Raw genomic sequence first — 18,133 nt, 5'->3', positions numbered from 1 at the left:
TCCGATCCGTTTCCTTCTCCCTCGGTCATCCAGTTTGGAGGGACGGCCTGATCTAGGCAGGGTCTTGGTGGTGCTATTAGCTGTCCACTTCTTAATAATCATTTTGAACAGCTCCAAGGGATATGCAAGGCATTTGATATGTTTTTATACCCATCCCCTGATCTATGCCTTTCAAAAACTTTGTCCCAGAGTTCCTTGTGCTCAGGCTCGAGTCTTTACACTTCCCAGCTGAGGGAACCTACAGGAACTGTTGAATTCATCGTGAAATCCTGTGAATCATAATCATTTTACACAGCTGACCTGGCGACTGCTCACACCTGAGCTGATTTAGGATTGCAGGGGGGTGAACACTTATCCAGCTGAGCAATTTCACACATTCCTAGAATGATTTAGTTCCAGGCTATAATAAGGTAACAAAAGGTGAACATGTTTAAAGCAGATCTAGACTTTCTGCAGGCACTCTGCATGCTTGTGAACATTATGCAGTGTGTCTCCTATATAGCTCCTGTTTTGGAGGGACGTTGAGACCAGTAGAGCAAGCCGGGGGTGGAGGGGTGGATGGAAGATTGGAGACTTTTTGTTTTTGTAAAATAAGAAAACCAAGGAAATGGCAGAGCACAGTGGCCTAGGTTGAGAATTGCAGGGTTCAGGGCTCCCCCTAGTGTCTGTCTGAGGGCACTGCAGGGAGTTGATCTCAGCAGGCTGAGCTGCTCTCACCATTTTCCTGCTCTGCGTGTCTGTGTGCATCTCTCTCTCTCTCTCTCTCCCCCCCCACTCCCTGTGTCCCTATCTCTTGTCTTTTTCTTTGTATTTCTTATGTCTCTCCTTTTTTTCTTTCTCTCTCTGTCACTGTAGAGTTCATATTCTGTAGTATCCTGTCAGTCACACTGTCTTAATCTCCCCCCCACAGGTGAATGATGGACGTGGCCGTGGGGGAGGAGCCTCAGAAGAAGGTGTTCCGTGCGCGCAAAACCATGCGACTCAGTGACCGATCCCAGCTGGACGCTCTGCACCGCCCCAGGCCGTCCGATGAACAAGACCCTCCTGTCGCCCCTGTGCTGCTGAACGGCAGGCACCCCGACACGAAGACCGGGCGGTCCAGCCCAGAGACCCCGGGGGGGTCCAGACCGGTCGCCCCCTCCTCACCCACCGTCTTACTCTCCCTCTCCCTGTCCCCCTCTCGGGCAGGGGAGCCAGAGGAGGAGGAGAAGGAGCCGGAGGTGGCGGCACCAGACAGCAGCCCCTCCCCCTCCTTGTCTGCCGACTCTGTGAAGGAGGGAGCGGGGGGGCGAGGGATAGAAGGGAAACTGAAACAGGCGCAGGGGCCAGGGGGGTCTTCCTCCGCTCTGGCTGCCGAGGTGAAGGAAGGCCAGGACAAGGAGGAGAACAGGAGAAGGAAGCAGGACACAGGCAGGGAGAAGGAGAGAACAGGGCCCCGCGCCCCCTCTCCCATCATTCTGCTCACACCCCTGGATGCGGAGCAGAGGAAGAGTAGCGCAGACAGACTGGTGAGAGAGCAAGGCTGTCAGTGCGTCAGTCTGTGAGGCAGGCAGTGATTGGATAAACAAATTAATTCAACTTCACTATAACCGTTTGAGCACTACGTTACAAACTGCTCTGGCATGACTCAGTGAGATTCATGCAGCGTACAATATTTTTTTTTATATGGGAAAGTATCGGTGGACAATATGCATTTTAGCTGGTGTTTTTTTTTTTTTTCTTCCTCATTATAGATCTATGTAGGATGTAAATGAAATGGATGAAAATTATCTTCTCATTTAGTTATTTATCTTCTTGCAGTAGGAAACCCATTCCCTGCAGCTATTGCAACAAGGAAGCGCTGTGACTTTAGTTGTATTTTTTGAACATGTACATCCATGTGGAGGATATTTCGTTTTTTCTCCATTACTGCGCATTTGCTGAGAAGCCAAAATAAAACGCCAGAGGGCACTTTTGTTCTGTACTCCCGGTAGGGATGGGCGATCTGACGATTTTATATTGTGATTGATCTTGAAGACTTCCACAATCTACTTTTCAAGCAAATCGTAGAGATTGCGATCTTTTATCTCCTAATAATAATGTTAAAACTACAACACTGACTGCCTACTAGATGGCTGTGCTGATTACCCAAATTATACCACGTGTCTCTATCATGTGTGTTTCATGCATGGTGACAAATTAGAAAAAAATGGCGGATGAGGAGCTGGTGCCGAAAAAAGACTCAACATCAGCTGTGTGGCAGTGGTTTGGCTATGCACAGTCCGACATTTCTCAGAGAAAAGTTATCTGTAAACTTTGTTGGGTAACGGTCGGCTCTTCCAGAGGTAATACGACAAATCTTTTCAACCACCTGATAAGGAAGCAAACGAAGGAATATGCCGAGAGTGTTTCCCTCAGGTCGGTACAACCCCACTCATCTGTATCTCACGAGGTCCCGAAACAAACCGTTATCACTGACCAACACATTAGAGCAGTCGAAAATATGACAAAAGCAGCAGACGATGGAAAGAGGTGACGGAGGCGGTCACATTCTACTTAGCTAAGGATATGGTGCCATTCAAATCTGTGGAAAACATGGGATTTAAAAGACTGATCCACACTTTAGACGCACGGTATGATTTGCCAAGTCGCAAATATTTTTCTAATACCGCCATTCCCTATATATATAGTGAATGCTGAACGGGATCGCTGCAGAAATAAAGCATGTAGAATTTTTTTCAATTTATTTTATATAATAATATCTATTGGCTGCTGCCACTTGAAGTTGAAACGGAATGTTTGAGAAGTGCACACTTTTGTGTTGTTTATATTTTATTGCTGCAATTTCTGAGTACTTTAAGATCTTGTGTTATTTAATGTTTATCTATTGACTGCTGATTACAACTTTAATATTTAAAATAGTTAAACTCAGGCCATTTAATGACCGTTTTGACAACTGATTCTTTAATTCAATGTTGTGTTTTACATAGATAAATCCATAGGCTTGTTCCAGTCTGGATATTCTCTATAGTACATCTCAAAATTGGGAAGATCGTGATTCAGATCGTGGATCGTGATTATATGTTATAAGATCGTGATATGATTTTTTGGGAAGATCGCCCACCCCTAACTCCCGGTTTTGTTTTCCTTTCACAAATTAAGTTATCACAATGTGTATGGACTCGCTGCACTGAATACAGTATTACTGGAGTAAAATGTCCCAATTCTAACTGACAAATAGTTTACTTTTTAATAAACTAAATAACACTTCGACTGCTAATTGCAAATTACAAATCAGACCGGGTGTGTGTGTTATCAGTACGAAGCTTGTAACAATATGCACGTTTTTATTTTTGAATTGACTTTTACTGTTGTTTGGTTAGTATAAAACACTGAAAGGATTCAAAATAATGAGACAGAGACCAAATTAAGTTAATTACAGTAACGTTTGATTGTCAAATTATTAAAAACAAAGCTGTAACTAATTTTATGTAGCTTCCTATGCGCCGTTACCTTTCTATTGTAGAATGTACCGGTACATCAATACTCCCTGAGGTATGGTCTCACTGCTCAACGGTTAAGGTGCTATATTTCAAATCCGTGTGATGTCTTATGAATTCTCTCTCTCTCAGAAATCTTCCAAGGCAGATGCTGCCAGAACCGCAGCCGCCTCCTCATCGCCACGACGATCCCCAAATCCCCCCACCTCCGCTGCAGCTAAGGATGCCGATGAAGAGAAGGGGAAGAGGAAGAGACATTGCACTGAGAGGGAGGAGGAGGAACAGAAGGAGGTGGAGGGGCCTGTCGCCATGGAGACGGATGAGGATGTGGCTGTCTTGTCGTCGCCGCAGCCCTCGTCCTCGGCGACCGCGTCTGCCGTCGCAAAGGAACCTGTCCTGGACCCGTCGGGTGCCATTGCAGCCGCCTCGGTCATCCCCATCCTGGAGAGGTTTGCCCCCCCCCAGCCCCGCCCCCTTTCCTCCTCCTCCTCCCCTCTCCCCAGCGAGGATGGGGTGCCCTCCCCTCCTGCGACCTCTGACCCCGAGCCCATTGAGGGCTTTCTGGTGCTGAGTGAGGAGGAGGAGAGCCTGGGAGAGAAGGAGGAGGAGGGAGGAGTTGGAGAAAAGAGGGAAGGAGCAGCAGCAGACGGGGGAGGTGGAGGAGTGCAGGAAGAAAAGGAGAGGATGGAGGGAAGTGAGCCTGTGGCAGAGGAAGAGAAGAAGGAGGAGAAGGGAGGCAGTAGAGAGGGAGAGGAAGTAGAGATGGACATTGAGCTTGCCAGTGGCACAGCTGGGACTGAGGATACAGCTACTGGTACTGCTGCTGCGGCCACGCCCACCCCACCTGCCCCCTCACCTCCAGTTACAACCCCCACCCCCTGCACACCCAAGGCTGCGGTGGAGCCGGCACACACCAGCGCAGAAGAGACCGGTAAGAGAGAGGGAGGATACTGGGAGGGTGGAAGGGTGACAGAAGAGAGGAAGGGAGGGTGGGAGGATAGAGGGAGGGATTGTGGAAATGGGGAGGAGAGAGGGAGAGGGATGTTGGAGAGAGGGAGAGGGAGGGAGGTGTATTGTTCTCTTAAGGTTGCAGGATGATCAGTTGGTAGTGTGGGCAGTAGGGGCTTTGTTGGTGTCTTCGTTTGACGTCTTCAAACGTCTTCGTTTGACCCAGAGCTGTACATTGTGGAGCAAAGTCACTGACAGGTTGCCTCTCGCACTGCATGCTGGGACCCCTTCCTCCAGCGCATCACAGTGCGCAGAGAGGCGACTGAACCATTACTTCAGGGAACCTGGGTTAAGCTCAAAACCCAGCACGCGCTCTCAAGTGAAAAATGCTCGCTTATGCAGTGTGGGCATTGCGGCAGCCTCAGCTGCATCCATGTAGAAGGTGTGGATAACCAGAATGACCCATAGCTGTCACTGCTGATGGGATTCCATCCCACCCTAAATCCAGGAGTAGGGACCACACAGGGCCTGGGCTCCACTGGGGGGGATCTGCAACTTCAGGAGCAGCATCTTATACTGGGCCCAAAATTCTGCTGGAACAACCAAGAGAATACAATAGCCAGGAGCAAAGGCCACAGGGAGCCCTGTGGGAAAGGGGCCCCGAGACTCAACTGAGATAGAGGCACAGGCTGGGATCAGGGGTCACTCAGGGCCCAAGATCAACTGACAGCAATGACATCAGGAGCAAGGGACCACACAGGACCGGAGATGAAAAGGAACCCACCCAAGAGCAGGGCCCACAGAACCCACAGGCAACCGGGACTCGTATCAAATCGGGAGCACTGAGATAGACACGACCAGGAGCAAGGGCCACACCGAGCCGGAGTTCAACTGGAGACTCACGAATTCAGGAGCAGGGAGGCTGGACAGGGCCCGAGACTCAACTGGAACAAAAAAAATATTAGGTGCAGGGCCACCCGGAGCCCGGGCTCAGATGGAGAGTGATAAATCGGATGCAGGGACCTGCTGTGGGAGGGGTGTGGAGCCTGCTGTGGGTTGGGCTGGGTCTGTAGCTTTTGAATGCATGTTGGTCTTTTTAATTTTAAATTTTCACCCTCCCCTGAACGCGCACACAACCTAAAATCAACTTTCTTAGACTGATGGCATGTGCATAAAGCTCTCATTATAACCTTTAAAATGCATAGTTGTCCTCTAATTTATCTTTAATGTTACCTTTGCTCTTAGAGCAAATGTACGTTGTGTATTAAAATATTAGTCACTGCTATCACTACTGAATTAAACGTTCATTAGGCTGTGATTGATTTCTTCATAAAATATTTTTGTTTTAGTTTAGTTATTAGTTTTGTTTATGAACTTGGAATTGGAAATGGTACCCAGGGTTTTAAGTGGATATTTTAGAGGCTATATTTATGGTGAGGGTCGCGTTGGAATGATGAAGAAAAAAAATTACCTCTCCTGTACGGTCAGTGATGGTCGGGTACAGATCAAGTTGGATATGGCCTGGTTGGGTGTGCGTCATGCTCAGGTTGGGTTCGAGTTTGGGTTTTACCTTTATTCCTGAGCAGACCCCTACAGTGGTGCATGAAGGGCTGGTCCTGTGAGAGCTCTGTGAGTCCTTGGCCCTGACGTCCTGAAGGCTCACACTGCTGGACCCCAGCACAAGTGTTTCATTGGGGCGAGCGAGAGGGATGTGCTCTTAACACTCACCAGGCGCATGGCTCCCATTCCTCAGCTGGTGGCACCATGAGTTTCAAGCAGTGGAGAGGTTATTAGTGGATCGGTTTGGTTGACGATGAGGCAAAGAGCACGTGCTGACGTGTCTGTGCAGGAAGGCTGTGGCACGCCTGGTATGTGTGGGCACTGATGTGTGGGGCTCTGGGATGCATTAGCATCACAGTACAATGTGGGCAGTTGGCACTCCAGGGTCCGGCAAAACGCCCGGCTGCTGCAGGACACGAGCACCGCGCAGTAGAGGTCTTCATGGGTCCTAGGGCTGGGCGATATGGCCAAAATACAATATCGTGGTATTTTTCAAATTTTTGATGGTATGACGGTATTTTTTAATGGCCATTTTATACTGTTCATAAAGCAAAAATAATAGGACACAACTGACATTGAATTACGTTTCCTGTTCTGTGTCAGTTGTCTTGAAACCAAATCATGTCCGCGCTATCGACAACGCACCTTTATTTGGGACAGATTCACTGGGGTCACTTTGCTGTGAAGTTTGTCACACTACTCTCCTCCATCTCTTCTTCATTGATTGTGCATTGATCACGCTTGTTTGTTCATGTCAACACGAAATACACATGGAATTTATTTTCAATATTTGGCTGAGGCACCTTCGTTCCAGAACAAGGAATTATGCAGAAATCAAGAGGGACGTGTTCAGCTGAATGAAAACTACTGCTGACCCCTTGTTTGCGGAGGCGAATGTCAACTTTCATTACACAATGAATCTGTGAACAGCACTGTCAAAACCATAGATATAGAATTCTAGATCGACACTTGTCAATGCTTTATTAAATATTTACATCAATTATTTTTAAAATTGAATGTAAATCTATGATGCACAATAGTTAAGTTGTTACTTAAATGATTGGCAATTCTATTTTTTAAAATAACTAAAATATAAAAATAATAAATCAATTTCTGCAGGGTTTGTGAAGAAAGTTGGTCGTGTTCTTGTAGCACAGATTTGCGCAGATCTGCAGGATCCAAACTATCCCATTGGTTGAGCTGAGCAGCTCTGCGCAGATCTGTGGAAATTTGCGTTACACGAACACTATCTGCGTTTTTTGATCAGATGAGACGCAAGTAGCCGGCGCAGCAAGTTCCAGTTTATCCAGTTTATTGGTAGCTGAATGTTATGACTCAATGACACAGTAAATAGTAAATTATTCAACACTTTAAAATACCGATATGAAGGTATAGTAAAAGTCCAAACCGGTCCGTAAATGAATACCGGTATATAGTTTTTACGGTATTCCTCCCAGCCCTAATGGGTCCACCCAAACCCGAGGCCCCGTTACCCGACCCGGGACCCGCACGGGTTCAGCTCCATATTTCAAAAGGTCAGCCGGGTCCGGGTCGGGTCCCATTCTTGTACTTCGGGTCCCTGGTCTTTTTAACATTGTGTGTAATACCCGAGTGACGCGATGACTTTACCAATTGAGTGCATTATTGGTGTCGGTGTGATTTTTGAGGCACTGAATGAGCAATTGTTATTATAGCTGAAATGGGCAAACTGGAAGTTATCGTATTATTTGAGATAGAAAAAAAAAAAAAAAAGCTGCAAAGTCGTGTTTATCCTCTGCCACTATGACAGGAAGTGGACTTTTGAAGCTGAAATAATGAGTGGATTATATATGCGCTTTCAATCAGCAAGAGGAGCAGCATGGATGTTATTTTACCAACTTTCTTGGCAAGGAGGATTGTATACGTCACGGTACGGGAGAGAAGCTACTAATGTTACATTAGGTAAGACACAAAGTTTTATTTTTACAACTTGTAAATTAACTTGTTAATAGCGATTAGCTGTGGGATCTGTGCCATTTGGGTTCAATCGGGTCTGTGTGTCCCGGCCGGGTCTGAGTCCAGATTTCAAATAATAGATGGGTCTGAGTCGGTTCCGGGTAGTACATTTATGCCATTTCTCGGTTTTGTCCGGGTCCAAACTTTCAAATAATAGACGGGTCTGGGTTGGTTCCGGATAGCACATTTCCGGGTCTCTTCGGGTTCGGGCACATATTTTTGGACCCGTGAAGACCTCTACTGCGCAGTGAGAACTCTGCTACCTGGGCAGAATACACCAGGGCAGCAAGCCGGTACAAACCCAAGCATGGTTAGGAACGTGTGTGTGTGTGTTTCTCGCTTCAGAGGAATAAAGCAGAGGACCGACCACATCCCGGAGCTACACTCGGGCATCCGGTACAACAGTGATGTAAGGCATCTTCAACACCGTACTGTTTCTTAGTCAATTTTTCCAATACCCACCTGGATCATCCTGCTGGTCTTTGGGGAAACTTGAGAAGGGTGGCAATGTTCTTTTTGGAGAGCAGTGGTTTCCTGCTTGGTGTCCTCCTCTTGTTTTGTGTTTTACTTACGGTAAACTCATGTACTCAGCTAAGCTAATGTTATTTACACAGAACAGCAGAAAACACATGGAAATCACAAAAAACAACAAAACTTGATGAAACAGTTATCAAATGAATGTATTTCTGGTCTTTTATGTACTGTACTTGATTCAAAGGTCAGAATGAGCAAGCATACCTGGTTCTTCTCATAATAGGAGCTATATTGCCCAATGTTTGGTACAGGCGTCGGAACCTTGCAGCACATCGTCGGTGAAGTGTGGAACAGAGGAATTCCTGGTGCTGTTTTGCCTCCTTTACAGATTTTATGTGCTCCTCGTTTGTTCTCAGCTGGTGTGAATACCACCATATAAACACAAAGCCAACGAGCGCATTTAGCCCAGGAGACAGCATGGTTCTGAATCTTCAGCTGCGAAAGGATGACGCGCAAATCAGTGAAGCATTCAGGTTTTTTTTTTTTACCATGTTCGGCAAGTTCAGTCACAAAATATGTCATAAAAGCTGTCCAGTCAGGTTGTGACCTTATCCTTATGCCTTTTGTTTAGGTGCGGTGTTAAAAATGCCAGTGTGAACGCTAAGCGAACCAGGACTAAATGTATCATTTTCGTTTTTGGTCCAGACCAAGAGAACCGAACTACAAGTGTTCGGTTCGGAGAACACCCTCAGTCAAACGGCGGACTGTGCCTCTGCGCACTGTGACGTGCTGGAGGGAGGGGTCCCAGCATGCAGTGCGGGAGGCAACCTGTCGGTCACTTTGCTCCACAAGATTCAGCTCCTGGTCAGAGAGGCCTTTCTATCTACACTGCGTGATGCACAATCTCTTATCGCAGGGACTTCATAACCTTTCTGCAGAACATTTAGAACATAAGACCTAAGCACATACTAAGTTTACAAACGAGGAGGCCATTCGCCCCATCGTGCTCATTTGTTGTCCATTAATAACTATGTGATCCAAGGATCCTATCCAGTCTATTTTTGAATGTTCCCAAATTGTTGCTTCAACCACATCGCTGGGGACTCTGTGTGAAGAAGTGTCTCCTGTTTTCAGAAACTTGATATATCTCCCATTCCCATCCTTCTCTCCCTGTCTCCCTCACTCAGCAGGCCTGGTGCCCCAGAGGAAGCGCACCTTGTCCGATAGCTCAGCGGTGGAGGGAGGGAGCGAAGGATCAAGGGAGGAGGTGAAGAGGCCCAGGGTGGCAGAGGGCTGTGGGTTCGAGGCCCAGCTGCAGGTTAAGATCAGTGGCCTGCCAGAGCAGCTGCCCCCCCGCCTGGAGAAGGTCAGTGAAAGAGTCCTAACGCAGTACTAATGCAGTACAATGATGTAGTTCTGTATCGGACGGTAATAACCCATCACAATAATATATTAATACAGCAATACAGTACAGCATAATATAGTAACAAGCACAGTAATAATGCAGTGCAATACTGTAGTGCTGTATAAGACAGTGAAAACCGTACAGAGCAGGATTTCATAACATAGGTTATTCTGATTTCTTAATTGGGGGTATCTGAGGCGAATGAGAGCTGGGGGGCAAGGTGCTTGAGTTTTAATTTAGAGTTGTTGTTGTTTTTTTTTGGGGGGGGGGCAGTTCAGACAAAACCAGTCCAGTCCAGTGCAGTGCAAGACAGTGCAGTGCAGTCTAAGACAGACAGACAGTGCAGTGCAGTCTAAGACAGTGCAGTGCAGTGCAGTGCAAGACAGACTGGTGCGGTGCAGTGCAGTGCAAGCCAGACCAGTGCAGTGCAGTGCAGTGCAGTGCAGTGCAAGCCAGACCAGTGCAGTGCAGTGCAGTGCAGTGCAAGCCAGACCAGTGCAGTGCAGTGCAGTGCAAGCCAGACCAGTGCAGTGCAGTGCAGTGCAAGCCAGACCAGTGTAGTGCAGTGCAAGCCAGACCAGTGCAGTGCAGTGTAGTGCAGTGCAAGCCAGACCAGTGCAGTGCAGTGCTGTGCAGTGCAAGACAGACCGGTGCAGTGCAAGACAGACCAGTGCAGTGCAGTGCGGTGCAGTGCAAGACAGACCAGTGCGGTGCAGTGCGGTGCAGTGCAAGACAGACCAGTGCAGTGCAGTGCGGTGCAGCGCAAGCCAGACCAGTGCAGTGCAGTGCAGTGCAGTGCTGTGCAGTGCAAGACAGACCGGTGCAGTGCAAGACAGACCAGTGCAGTGCAGTGCGGTGCAGTGCAAGACAGACCAGTGCGGTGCAGTGCGGTGCAGTGCAAGACAGACCAGTGCAGTGCGGTGCAGCGCAAGCCAGACCAGTGCAGTGCAGTGCAGGGCAGTGCAAGATCTGTGAAGCAGTGCAGTACAAGAGAGACCAGTGCAAGACAGTGCAGTGCAGTCTAAGACAGACAGACAGTGCAGTGCAGTCTAAGACAGTGCAGTGCAGTGCAGTGCAAGCCAGTGCAGTGCAGTGCAGTGCAAGCCAGTGCAGTGCAGTGCAGTGCAAGCCAGACCAGTGCAGTGCAGTGCAAGCCAGACCAGTGCAGTGCAGTGCAGTGCAAGCCAGACCAGTGCAGTGCAGTGCAATGCAGTGCAAGCCAGACCAGTGCAGTGCAGTGCAAGCCAGACCAGTGCAGTGCAGTGTAGTGCAGTGCAAGCCAGACCAGTGCAGTGCAGTGTAGTGCAGTGCAAGCCAGACCAGTGCAGTGCAGTGCAAGCCAGACCAGTGCAGTGCAGTGCAGTGCAGTGCAAGCCAGACCAGTGTAGTGCAGTGCAAGCCAGACCAGTGCAGTGCAAGACAGACCAGTGCGGTGCAGTGCAAGACAGACCAGTGCGGTGCAGTGCGGTGCAGTGCAAGACAGACCAGTGCAGTGCAGTGCAGTGCAGTGCGGTGCAGCGCAAGACAGACCAGTGCAGTGCAGTGCGGTGCAGTGCAAGACAGACCAGTGCAGTGCAGTGCAGTGCAGGGCAGTGCAAGATCTGTGAAGCAGTGCAGTACAAGAGAGACCAGTGCAATGCAGGGCAGGGCAGTGCAGGGCAGGGCAGTGCAGGGCAGGGCAGTGCAGGGCAGTGCAGTGCAGTGCAAGGCAGTGCAAGATGGACCAGTGCAGGGCAGTGCAGTGGAAGACGGACCAGTGCAGTGCAGTGGAGTACAAGAGAGACCAGTGCAAGACAGACTAGACCAGTGCAGTGCAGTGCAGTGTAAGAAGGACCAGTGCAGTGGAAGACGGACCAGTGCAGTCCAGCGCAATAAAGTGTAAGACATTGTCTCTTCCTCTCCGCTGGCAGGCATTGCAGAAGATGGTGTCGGAGCAGCTGATGGTGCTGCAGAACAGTGTGTTCGAGCGCGGACTGCAGGAGCTGCGTGAGCGGCTGGACCGTCTGGACTGCAGACACACCCATGAGCAGTTGCTGACCACACTGAAGGTATAGACTTACTGGCTGCGCTGCTGTGATCTGTGCTGATCTCACTGCACGTACTCACTGACTGACCTCACTGGACACTGCACTGATCTCACTGCACATATAGGGCCCTATGAAATCGGTTTTATTTTTACCAAATTCAGTTTTGCGTAAATTTTTCTGAATTCTGTGTTTTACGATTCATGTTGATTTTATCAGAAAGTGTCTAATAATGTGAATGCATAAAACATCAACAATTTAATAAGATATAACAGTAAATTTGTAATGATGCAACACAACATTGCACTTTTTTTATCAAGGCAAGTGCTTCAATACAGAGTTCTAATAAGTGTTTCATTATAAATTAAAAAAAGTAATTCAAGAATCTGGTCAACAATGCAGCAAGCAATAGGAAAAACCTAGAGTTATACTTATGAATACAACATAGTTTTTAATTATAAATGAAACCAAAAAAAAAATATTCATACAAGAATCTAGGCGATAATGCAGCAATAGGCAAAACCTATGGAACTACCTTATGAGCTCCTATGTCTGTCCATTGTAAGTTTTCCATCTATCACAGACCTCTCAATTGAAGTACATGATTGTCAGCCTCTTTGTGAGTTATTCAGGTCCCTCAGACATGACACTGAGCAAAGCTGGGCCTCTCTACAAAGTTGTTCTATATTCTTCTGACCTTACAGTGATCACAGTTCCTGCTCAAAGCAGCAGGGCTGTATTGAGGGTGTGGTGTGTCCAGAAGGGCAATTGGCAAAGGTGTGTGTTTGTTCTGTCTGTGATCCAGTACACTGTGAGTCTTTGTTTTGTCCAGTTGCACCCCAGGGGGGCTGGCAGGGGTAAATCTGGGCAGAGTGTGTGCCCAAACTGGATCAGCTTCTGTTTACCATTGCTGGAAAAAAAAATCTAATTTTCTTTTTTTTACTTTATTGCACATTTTCCACTTCCATATAACATAATATATACTGTATTATACGTACATAATACATGCATAGCTGAAGCTGTTCTGAATCCACAGATACCACATATATAGCAGCAGCATCTATAATAGCTGAGATATGAGCTGAATTGTAGAAGTCTCTCTCTCTCGACTCTGATCAGCTGATCTATTCCTCTGCCTGAGAGGTTTTTTTTGATTGGCTAGTTTAAAAAAGCAGATCTCCATGGAACATGACACGCACAGTAACATCCTCTCCATTGGGCAATTTCAGATCCATGTGCTGCATTTCTAAAACCAGGAAGTGCGCGATATAAACAAACCACTCATGGTTCTTTTCAGCAGAATCTCCGCAGCTAAAAAAAACGCACGTCTCAAATCGTTTTTCAGATTATTAATACTTTGTAATTGATGTCCCGATTTTGGGCGGATCCACCTAAATCGTCCTCGGAGGGGATTAATTTTTTTTATCAATTTTAGGCAAATTATGGAACATTCTGCAATATTCCACGTTTTACAGTTGATTCCATTTTTATTACCAAATTCCGTGATTCCATCCGCGTTTTCTGCATCGCGGAAATCATAGGGCTCTACATGTACTGACTGACTGACCTCACTGTACACTGCTCTGATCTCACTGCAGGCACTGACTCGCTCTGCCTTGCTCTCGCTTTCAGGGTAAAATTTCTCGTTTGGCCAAGAGATTTGGAGCTGCTAACCAGGCGAAGGAAGACAGTCGGAAAGCTGCCGAGACCTACAGCTCTGCCCCCACAGCGGCTGTGGCCACGCCCACACCAACCCCTACGCCTAACTACCGGTGAGCTAATTAGTTGGCTGACCAATTGGCTAACGAGCCAATCAGCAGCCAGCTCTCACAGACAATTACAGATACCAGCATGCACTGTAATATACAGAAACGCACAAACTTAAATGCACACACACACACAGTCCACAGAGCCACACAGAGGGACCTGCACTGCACTGTAGAGACGGCTGGACCGGGGGAGTGAGCTCGTCCTGCCCTCTGGTGGCGGGAGTTGTGCGCTGCAGCCCTCTCCCTCACTGCACTCAGCTGATGACCTCCTCTGTCCCTCTGTCCCTGTCAGTGCTGCCACAGTGAGGACGATACTGGAGTCCAGGCGAGCTGACCAGCCCAGCCCGTCCACCGTCACCTCCACCTCCACTGGTCAGTCTCTCCCCCTCTCTCTGTCCATTTTCCTATTTCTTTCTCTTTGTCAGTTAAGCTGTATTCATTTTCCCTCTCTCTCTCTCTCTCTCCCCAGCTCTCCAGCCCCTGCAGATGAAGCAGCCCGCCCCCAACACCATGGTAACACCAGTACTGTCAATCATCAGCTCCGCTGGCAGCACAGCCGTGGCAAGCACAGGCCCCTCCTTCTCCCTCTCCTCCTCTTCCTCCTCCACCAGCACTTCCTCTCTGACCCTGAAGCCAACTCCCTCCCCCTCCTCCGGGGTCACGACCCCTGTGACCTGTGTGACCCCCAGCAACCCCTCCTCCACCGTGGTGGGGCTGGGCGTGGCCGGGGGAGCAGCACCATCCTCCTCCATCTCTCTGCAGCCTGTGCTGATCCACGTGCCCCTGGCGGTGGGGGGCGGCGGTGTGGGGGGCAGCGGTGGCACGGGACTGGAGCTCATTCCGGTCTCCGCGGCCACAGCTGTGGCTCTGACGGCCAGCCAAACCCGTGCCAACCCTGTCAAGACCCTGGCTTCCCCCTTGTCCTCCTCCATCCCTCTTACCACCTCCTCCTCCTCTTCCTCCATCCCTCTCACCTCCTCCTCCTCCCCTTCCCCCGCCGTGCAGAAGAACGCTCAGCTCACTGTCCCTCGGGTCACCCTGTATGGGGGGGCCGCCCCTACCTCAGGGGTCACGGGGGGGTCAGCCCCCCGCCCTGCCCCCCTGCCCCTCGCCCTCCCCGTCACCCACGCCGTCGTGGGGGTGACAGCCGCCACTGCCTCCTCGCTGGCCTCCTCGGTCTCGGGGGCGTCATGCCCGGCTACAGCCAGTTTCGCCGCCTTGGTGATGGGAGGCGGGGCGTTGCCCGCGGCAACAGGAGGCTCTGGGACCGCTTCCAAAACAGGTGAGCCGATTCGGCCTGTGTGCGTCAGTAGAGCAGCGTCAGCCAGCCGCACTGTGGTAACCCCTCTCTCCCTCTCCCTCTCTTGCTCTCAGATGCTCAGGTCACAAACAGAGCTGCTGACTCCACTACTAAGCCCGCTGCCCAGGTGAGCTGTGTGGGGCGGCGCTGTGTAGATGTTTCTCTGTAGCTGTGTGGGGCGGTGCTGTGTAGATGTTTCTCTGTAGCTGTGTGGGGCGGTGCTGTGTAGATGTGTGGCTCTAGCTGTGTGGGGTGTGACGGTGTGGTGTCTTGCAGGCCCGGCCCAGCGCTGCGGGGGCTGTGATCGACCTGACGGAGGATGACGACGATGTGCAAGGTGAGCCCGGAGTGAGAGACTCTCTCTTCCCCCTCTCCATCTTTCAAATTCAAAATGTGCTACCTGTGTCCCTGAGATCGGGCTTTCTTCTGTAAAACCATGACTCTGGTGTTGTCCAGACTGGCTCTCAGGGCCCGGTTCTGTGGTGACAGCAGCACCAGCTCATCTGTAGAGCAGGAATTTAACATCAGTGTCATGGAGAGCATGTCCAGTGGCGTCAGACTGCTCAACACTGTGGCAACTTGTTGATGTAGATGTTGAGCACTGCAGCCCTACCTCACCCCATGCCCCTGACTGAAGAACTGTTCTTTTGCTCCCAATTTTCACACCGCACTTGATCTCTGTGTATATCGATTTGATGATGTCATAGACGTACCCCCTACACCGCTTTGTAGGATTCTAAGAAATAACCCTTGAAGGTTGTGTAGAGTGTAGATATGATCAGTAGTGCAGTGTTTTGGGAGGAAGGCAATCTGACTCGATGATGCTGCAGAACACCTTCCCCAGGTTGGACGGGGGTCAGATTAGTTTTGTTTGATGTTGGTCTTCAGGTTCAGGACGGTTTGCCTGACTGTAACCTGACTCTCCTCTCTCCCTGCAGTGACAGGAGTACAGAATGCTACCCCTCCCTCTACATCCACCTCTTCCCAGCAACCTCTGGGGCAGCGCACTGTGGCCCCCTCCTCCGCTCCCGCCACCCCTGCTGCTCCCCTCCAATCCACCACCACCACCACCACCACCACCACCACCACCATGCACGTCCTACCCACCGGTGAGTGAAAGAGTGAGAGTACTGTAGTGTCCAGTCAGTCAGGATTAATGTACTGTATTAATCTCTGTCTCTCTCTCTCTCTGCAGCTCAGACCACAGTCAATGTTCTGCAGCGCTCCCAGAATCCTCAGCTGTCCGGTCGCCAACTGGGCCCACGTGCACCGCCTCCTCCCTCCACCGCCTCCCCTCTGCTCTACTCACCCATCTCCGGCAATGTGGGGGGTGTGAGGAGCCAGGTGTTGGGCAACAGCGGCAGACAGAACAGCCCCCAAACCTCAGGTAAGAAGAGAGAGCGAGAGGAAGGTAGGAACGTAGAGGTATGGAAATGGCACAATAACCAATTCGTGTCCTCGTAGGAAGGCATTTTTACATTGCCTAGTGTTTATTGATGTTTATTTACGAAGTTGTTGTGTTTGCCAAGTATTTTAAAATAAAGTTCAGAACTTACTGCAATGGCATTAATTGTCTCATTGCATTATTTCCAATAGTCGACATTAACAGCTGTGGAATTATTAACTAAGTGTAATATACTGAATGGCAGTGCAGTAACACCTCAATCCCCCTCTAGGCGTGACGGTGCGGCCCAGTTCCCACTACGTGGGTAACGGACCCCAGCTGACTGTACACCATCGCCCCCTGCAGGTAACTGGCCAGAATTACAGCACCTGCCGATCATATCTAGTAGGTTTTTTCATTAAGTAAATATTAATCTCTCTTTCTGCCCCTCCCCTCTTTTCCTCTCCATCTCCACAGGACCCCCCGCCCTCCTCCACTGCCCCAGCCTCCCGCTTCCCCCACCCTGCAGCACCCCTCCCCGCTCCTCCTCCCCCTCCCCCACCCGTGCCCGCCTCTTCCCTGCAGCACCCCGCCCCTCTGCCCTCCCCGCCGCCACCGCCCTCCCGCTTGCCCCCAGAGGCGGCCAGCACCTCGCCCCCCCAGCGGCCGCAGCTCAAGCTGGCCCGGGTGCCCAGCCAGAACGGCATTGTGCTGTCCTGGAGCGTCGGCGAGATGGACCGCTCCTGCGCTGCGGTGGACAGCTACCACCTGTACGCCTACCACGAGGAGCCCCCCGCCCCGGCCCCTGGCGCCGCCGCCTCGCCCTCCCCATCACAGTGGAAGAAGATCGGCGAGGTGAAGGCGCTGCCCCTGCCCATGGCCTGCACCCTCACGCAGTTCGTCTCTGGATCCAAGTACTACTTTGCGGTGCGCGCCCGAGACCTTTACGGCCGCTACGGGCCCTTCTGCGAGCCGCAGTCCACCGACGTCATCGCCAGCTAGGGGCAGAGAGGCAGAGGGCAAGGAGGGAGAGAGAGAGTGTGGAAGGCCTGTATAATTCTTCCCCAGGTGATCCTGAGATCAGACTGGACTCGGACTCTCTCTCTCGCTCTCTCCTCCCCTCCAGACAAATGCACGGTTTGGTACTTGTTTTGCAGGCGATGACTTGTTCTAGTTAATTAGTTAATTGATTAAAGCTCCAATTGAAGTGAGTCATTGGGAATCAGTGAACGGAACACTGCCCCCCCGCTCTACCCCCACTGGAGCCTGCCACGCTCTCGGGCACAATGAACTCCATGACCCCTGACCTGCCCCCCCGGCTGGCGTCAGGACTGTGGGTTTAAGGTCTCTTTTACTGTTTGTTCTCGTTTCTGTTTTTACATAAAAGGTGTATTTTTTAAAAAAACAAGAAAAAGTTTTAAAAAATAAAATGGAATAAAAGAATCTAAAGACCCCCCCCCCCGCCCTCAAACTATTATATATATATATATACAAAGAGAAATCATAACTGTTATAGTACATGAAATTCACTCTGCCAGTTGAGGAGAGATCACACAATATTGTTCCTCTGTCTGGTAACCAGGCTGTGGAGGGAGGGAGGGAGGCAGGCAGGCAGGCAGGGAGGGGGGGGAGGAAGGCAGGCAGGCAGAGGCTTCCTGTCCTCCTGGCTTGTGGAGAAGGTCGACCTTTGACCCCTCCCTCCCTTCCCGTTTTGTAATTTTGTTTTGTACAGATGTTTGTTTTGTTTTTTTCATCTTTTATTTTCCAGTTTGTTTCAATAAACAAGAAATACTGA

At 49.9% G+C, this 18,133-nt stretch overlaps 1 protein-coding gene across 12 annotated transcripts in view; it reads left to right on the top strand.

Moving 5' to 3' along the window:
- atf7ip (activating transcription factor 7 interacting protein) overlaps positions 1–18,133 on the top strand; it is a 39,203-nt gene extending 21,070 nt beyond the window's left edge. For 11 of the 12 annotated variants that reach the window (XM_066707369.1, XM_066707367.1, XM_066707362.1 and 8 more), the window contains 13 exons: positions 911–1,508; positions 3,612–4,410; positions 9,644–9,822; positions 11,772–11,909; positions 13,518–13,657; positions 13,947–14,026; positions 14,124–14,936; positions 15,029–15,081; positions 15,231–15,291; positions 15,893–16,063; positions 16,150–16,341; positions 16,631–16,704; positions 16,816–18,133. In XM_066707369.1, the coding sequence (XP_066563466.1) occupies positions 915–1,508; positions 3,612–4,410; positions 9,644–9,822; positions 11,772–11,909; positions 13,518–13,657; positions 13,947–14,026; positions 14,124–14,936; positions 15,029–15,081; positions 15,231–15,291; positions 15,893–16,063; positions 16,150–16,341; positions 16,631–16,704; positions 16,816–17,340 (3,819 nt within the window). In that variant the 5' untranslated portion in view covers positions 911–914 and the 3' untranslated portion in view covers positions 17,341–18,133. The remainder of the gene's footprint in view (positions 1–910; positions 1,509–3,611; positions 4,411–9,643; positions 9,823–11,771; positions 11,910–13,517; positions 13,658–13,946; positions 14,027–14,123; positions 14,937–15,028; positions 15,082–15,230; positions 15,292–15,892; positions 16,064–16,149; positions 16,342–16,630; positions 16,705–16,815) is intronic. The other variant, XM_066707370.1, reaches the window with a different exon arrangement.

The sequence above is a fragment of the Amia ocellicauda genome, chromosome 6 (assembly GCF_036373705.1).
Source record: "Amia ocellicauda isolate fAmiCal2 chromosome 6, fAmiCal2.hap1, whole genome shotgun sequence".
Classification (NCBI taxonomy): Eukaryota; Metazoa; Chordata; class Actinopteri; order Amiiformes; family Amiidae; genus Amia; species Amia ocellicauda.
The sequence above is the reverse complement of the archived record's forward strand: the minus strand, read 5'-3'. Positions and strand labels throughout refer to the sequence as shown.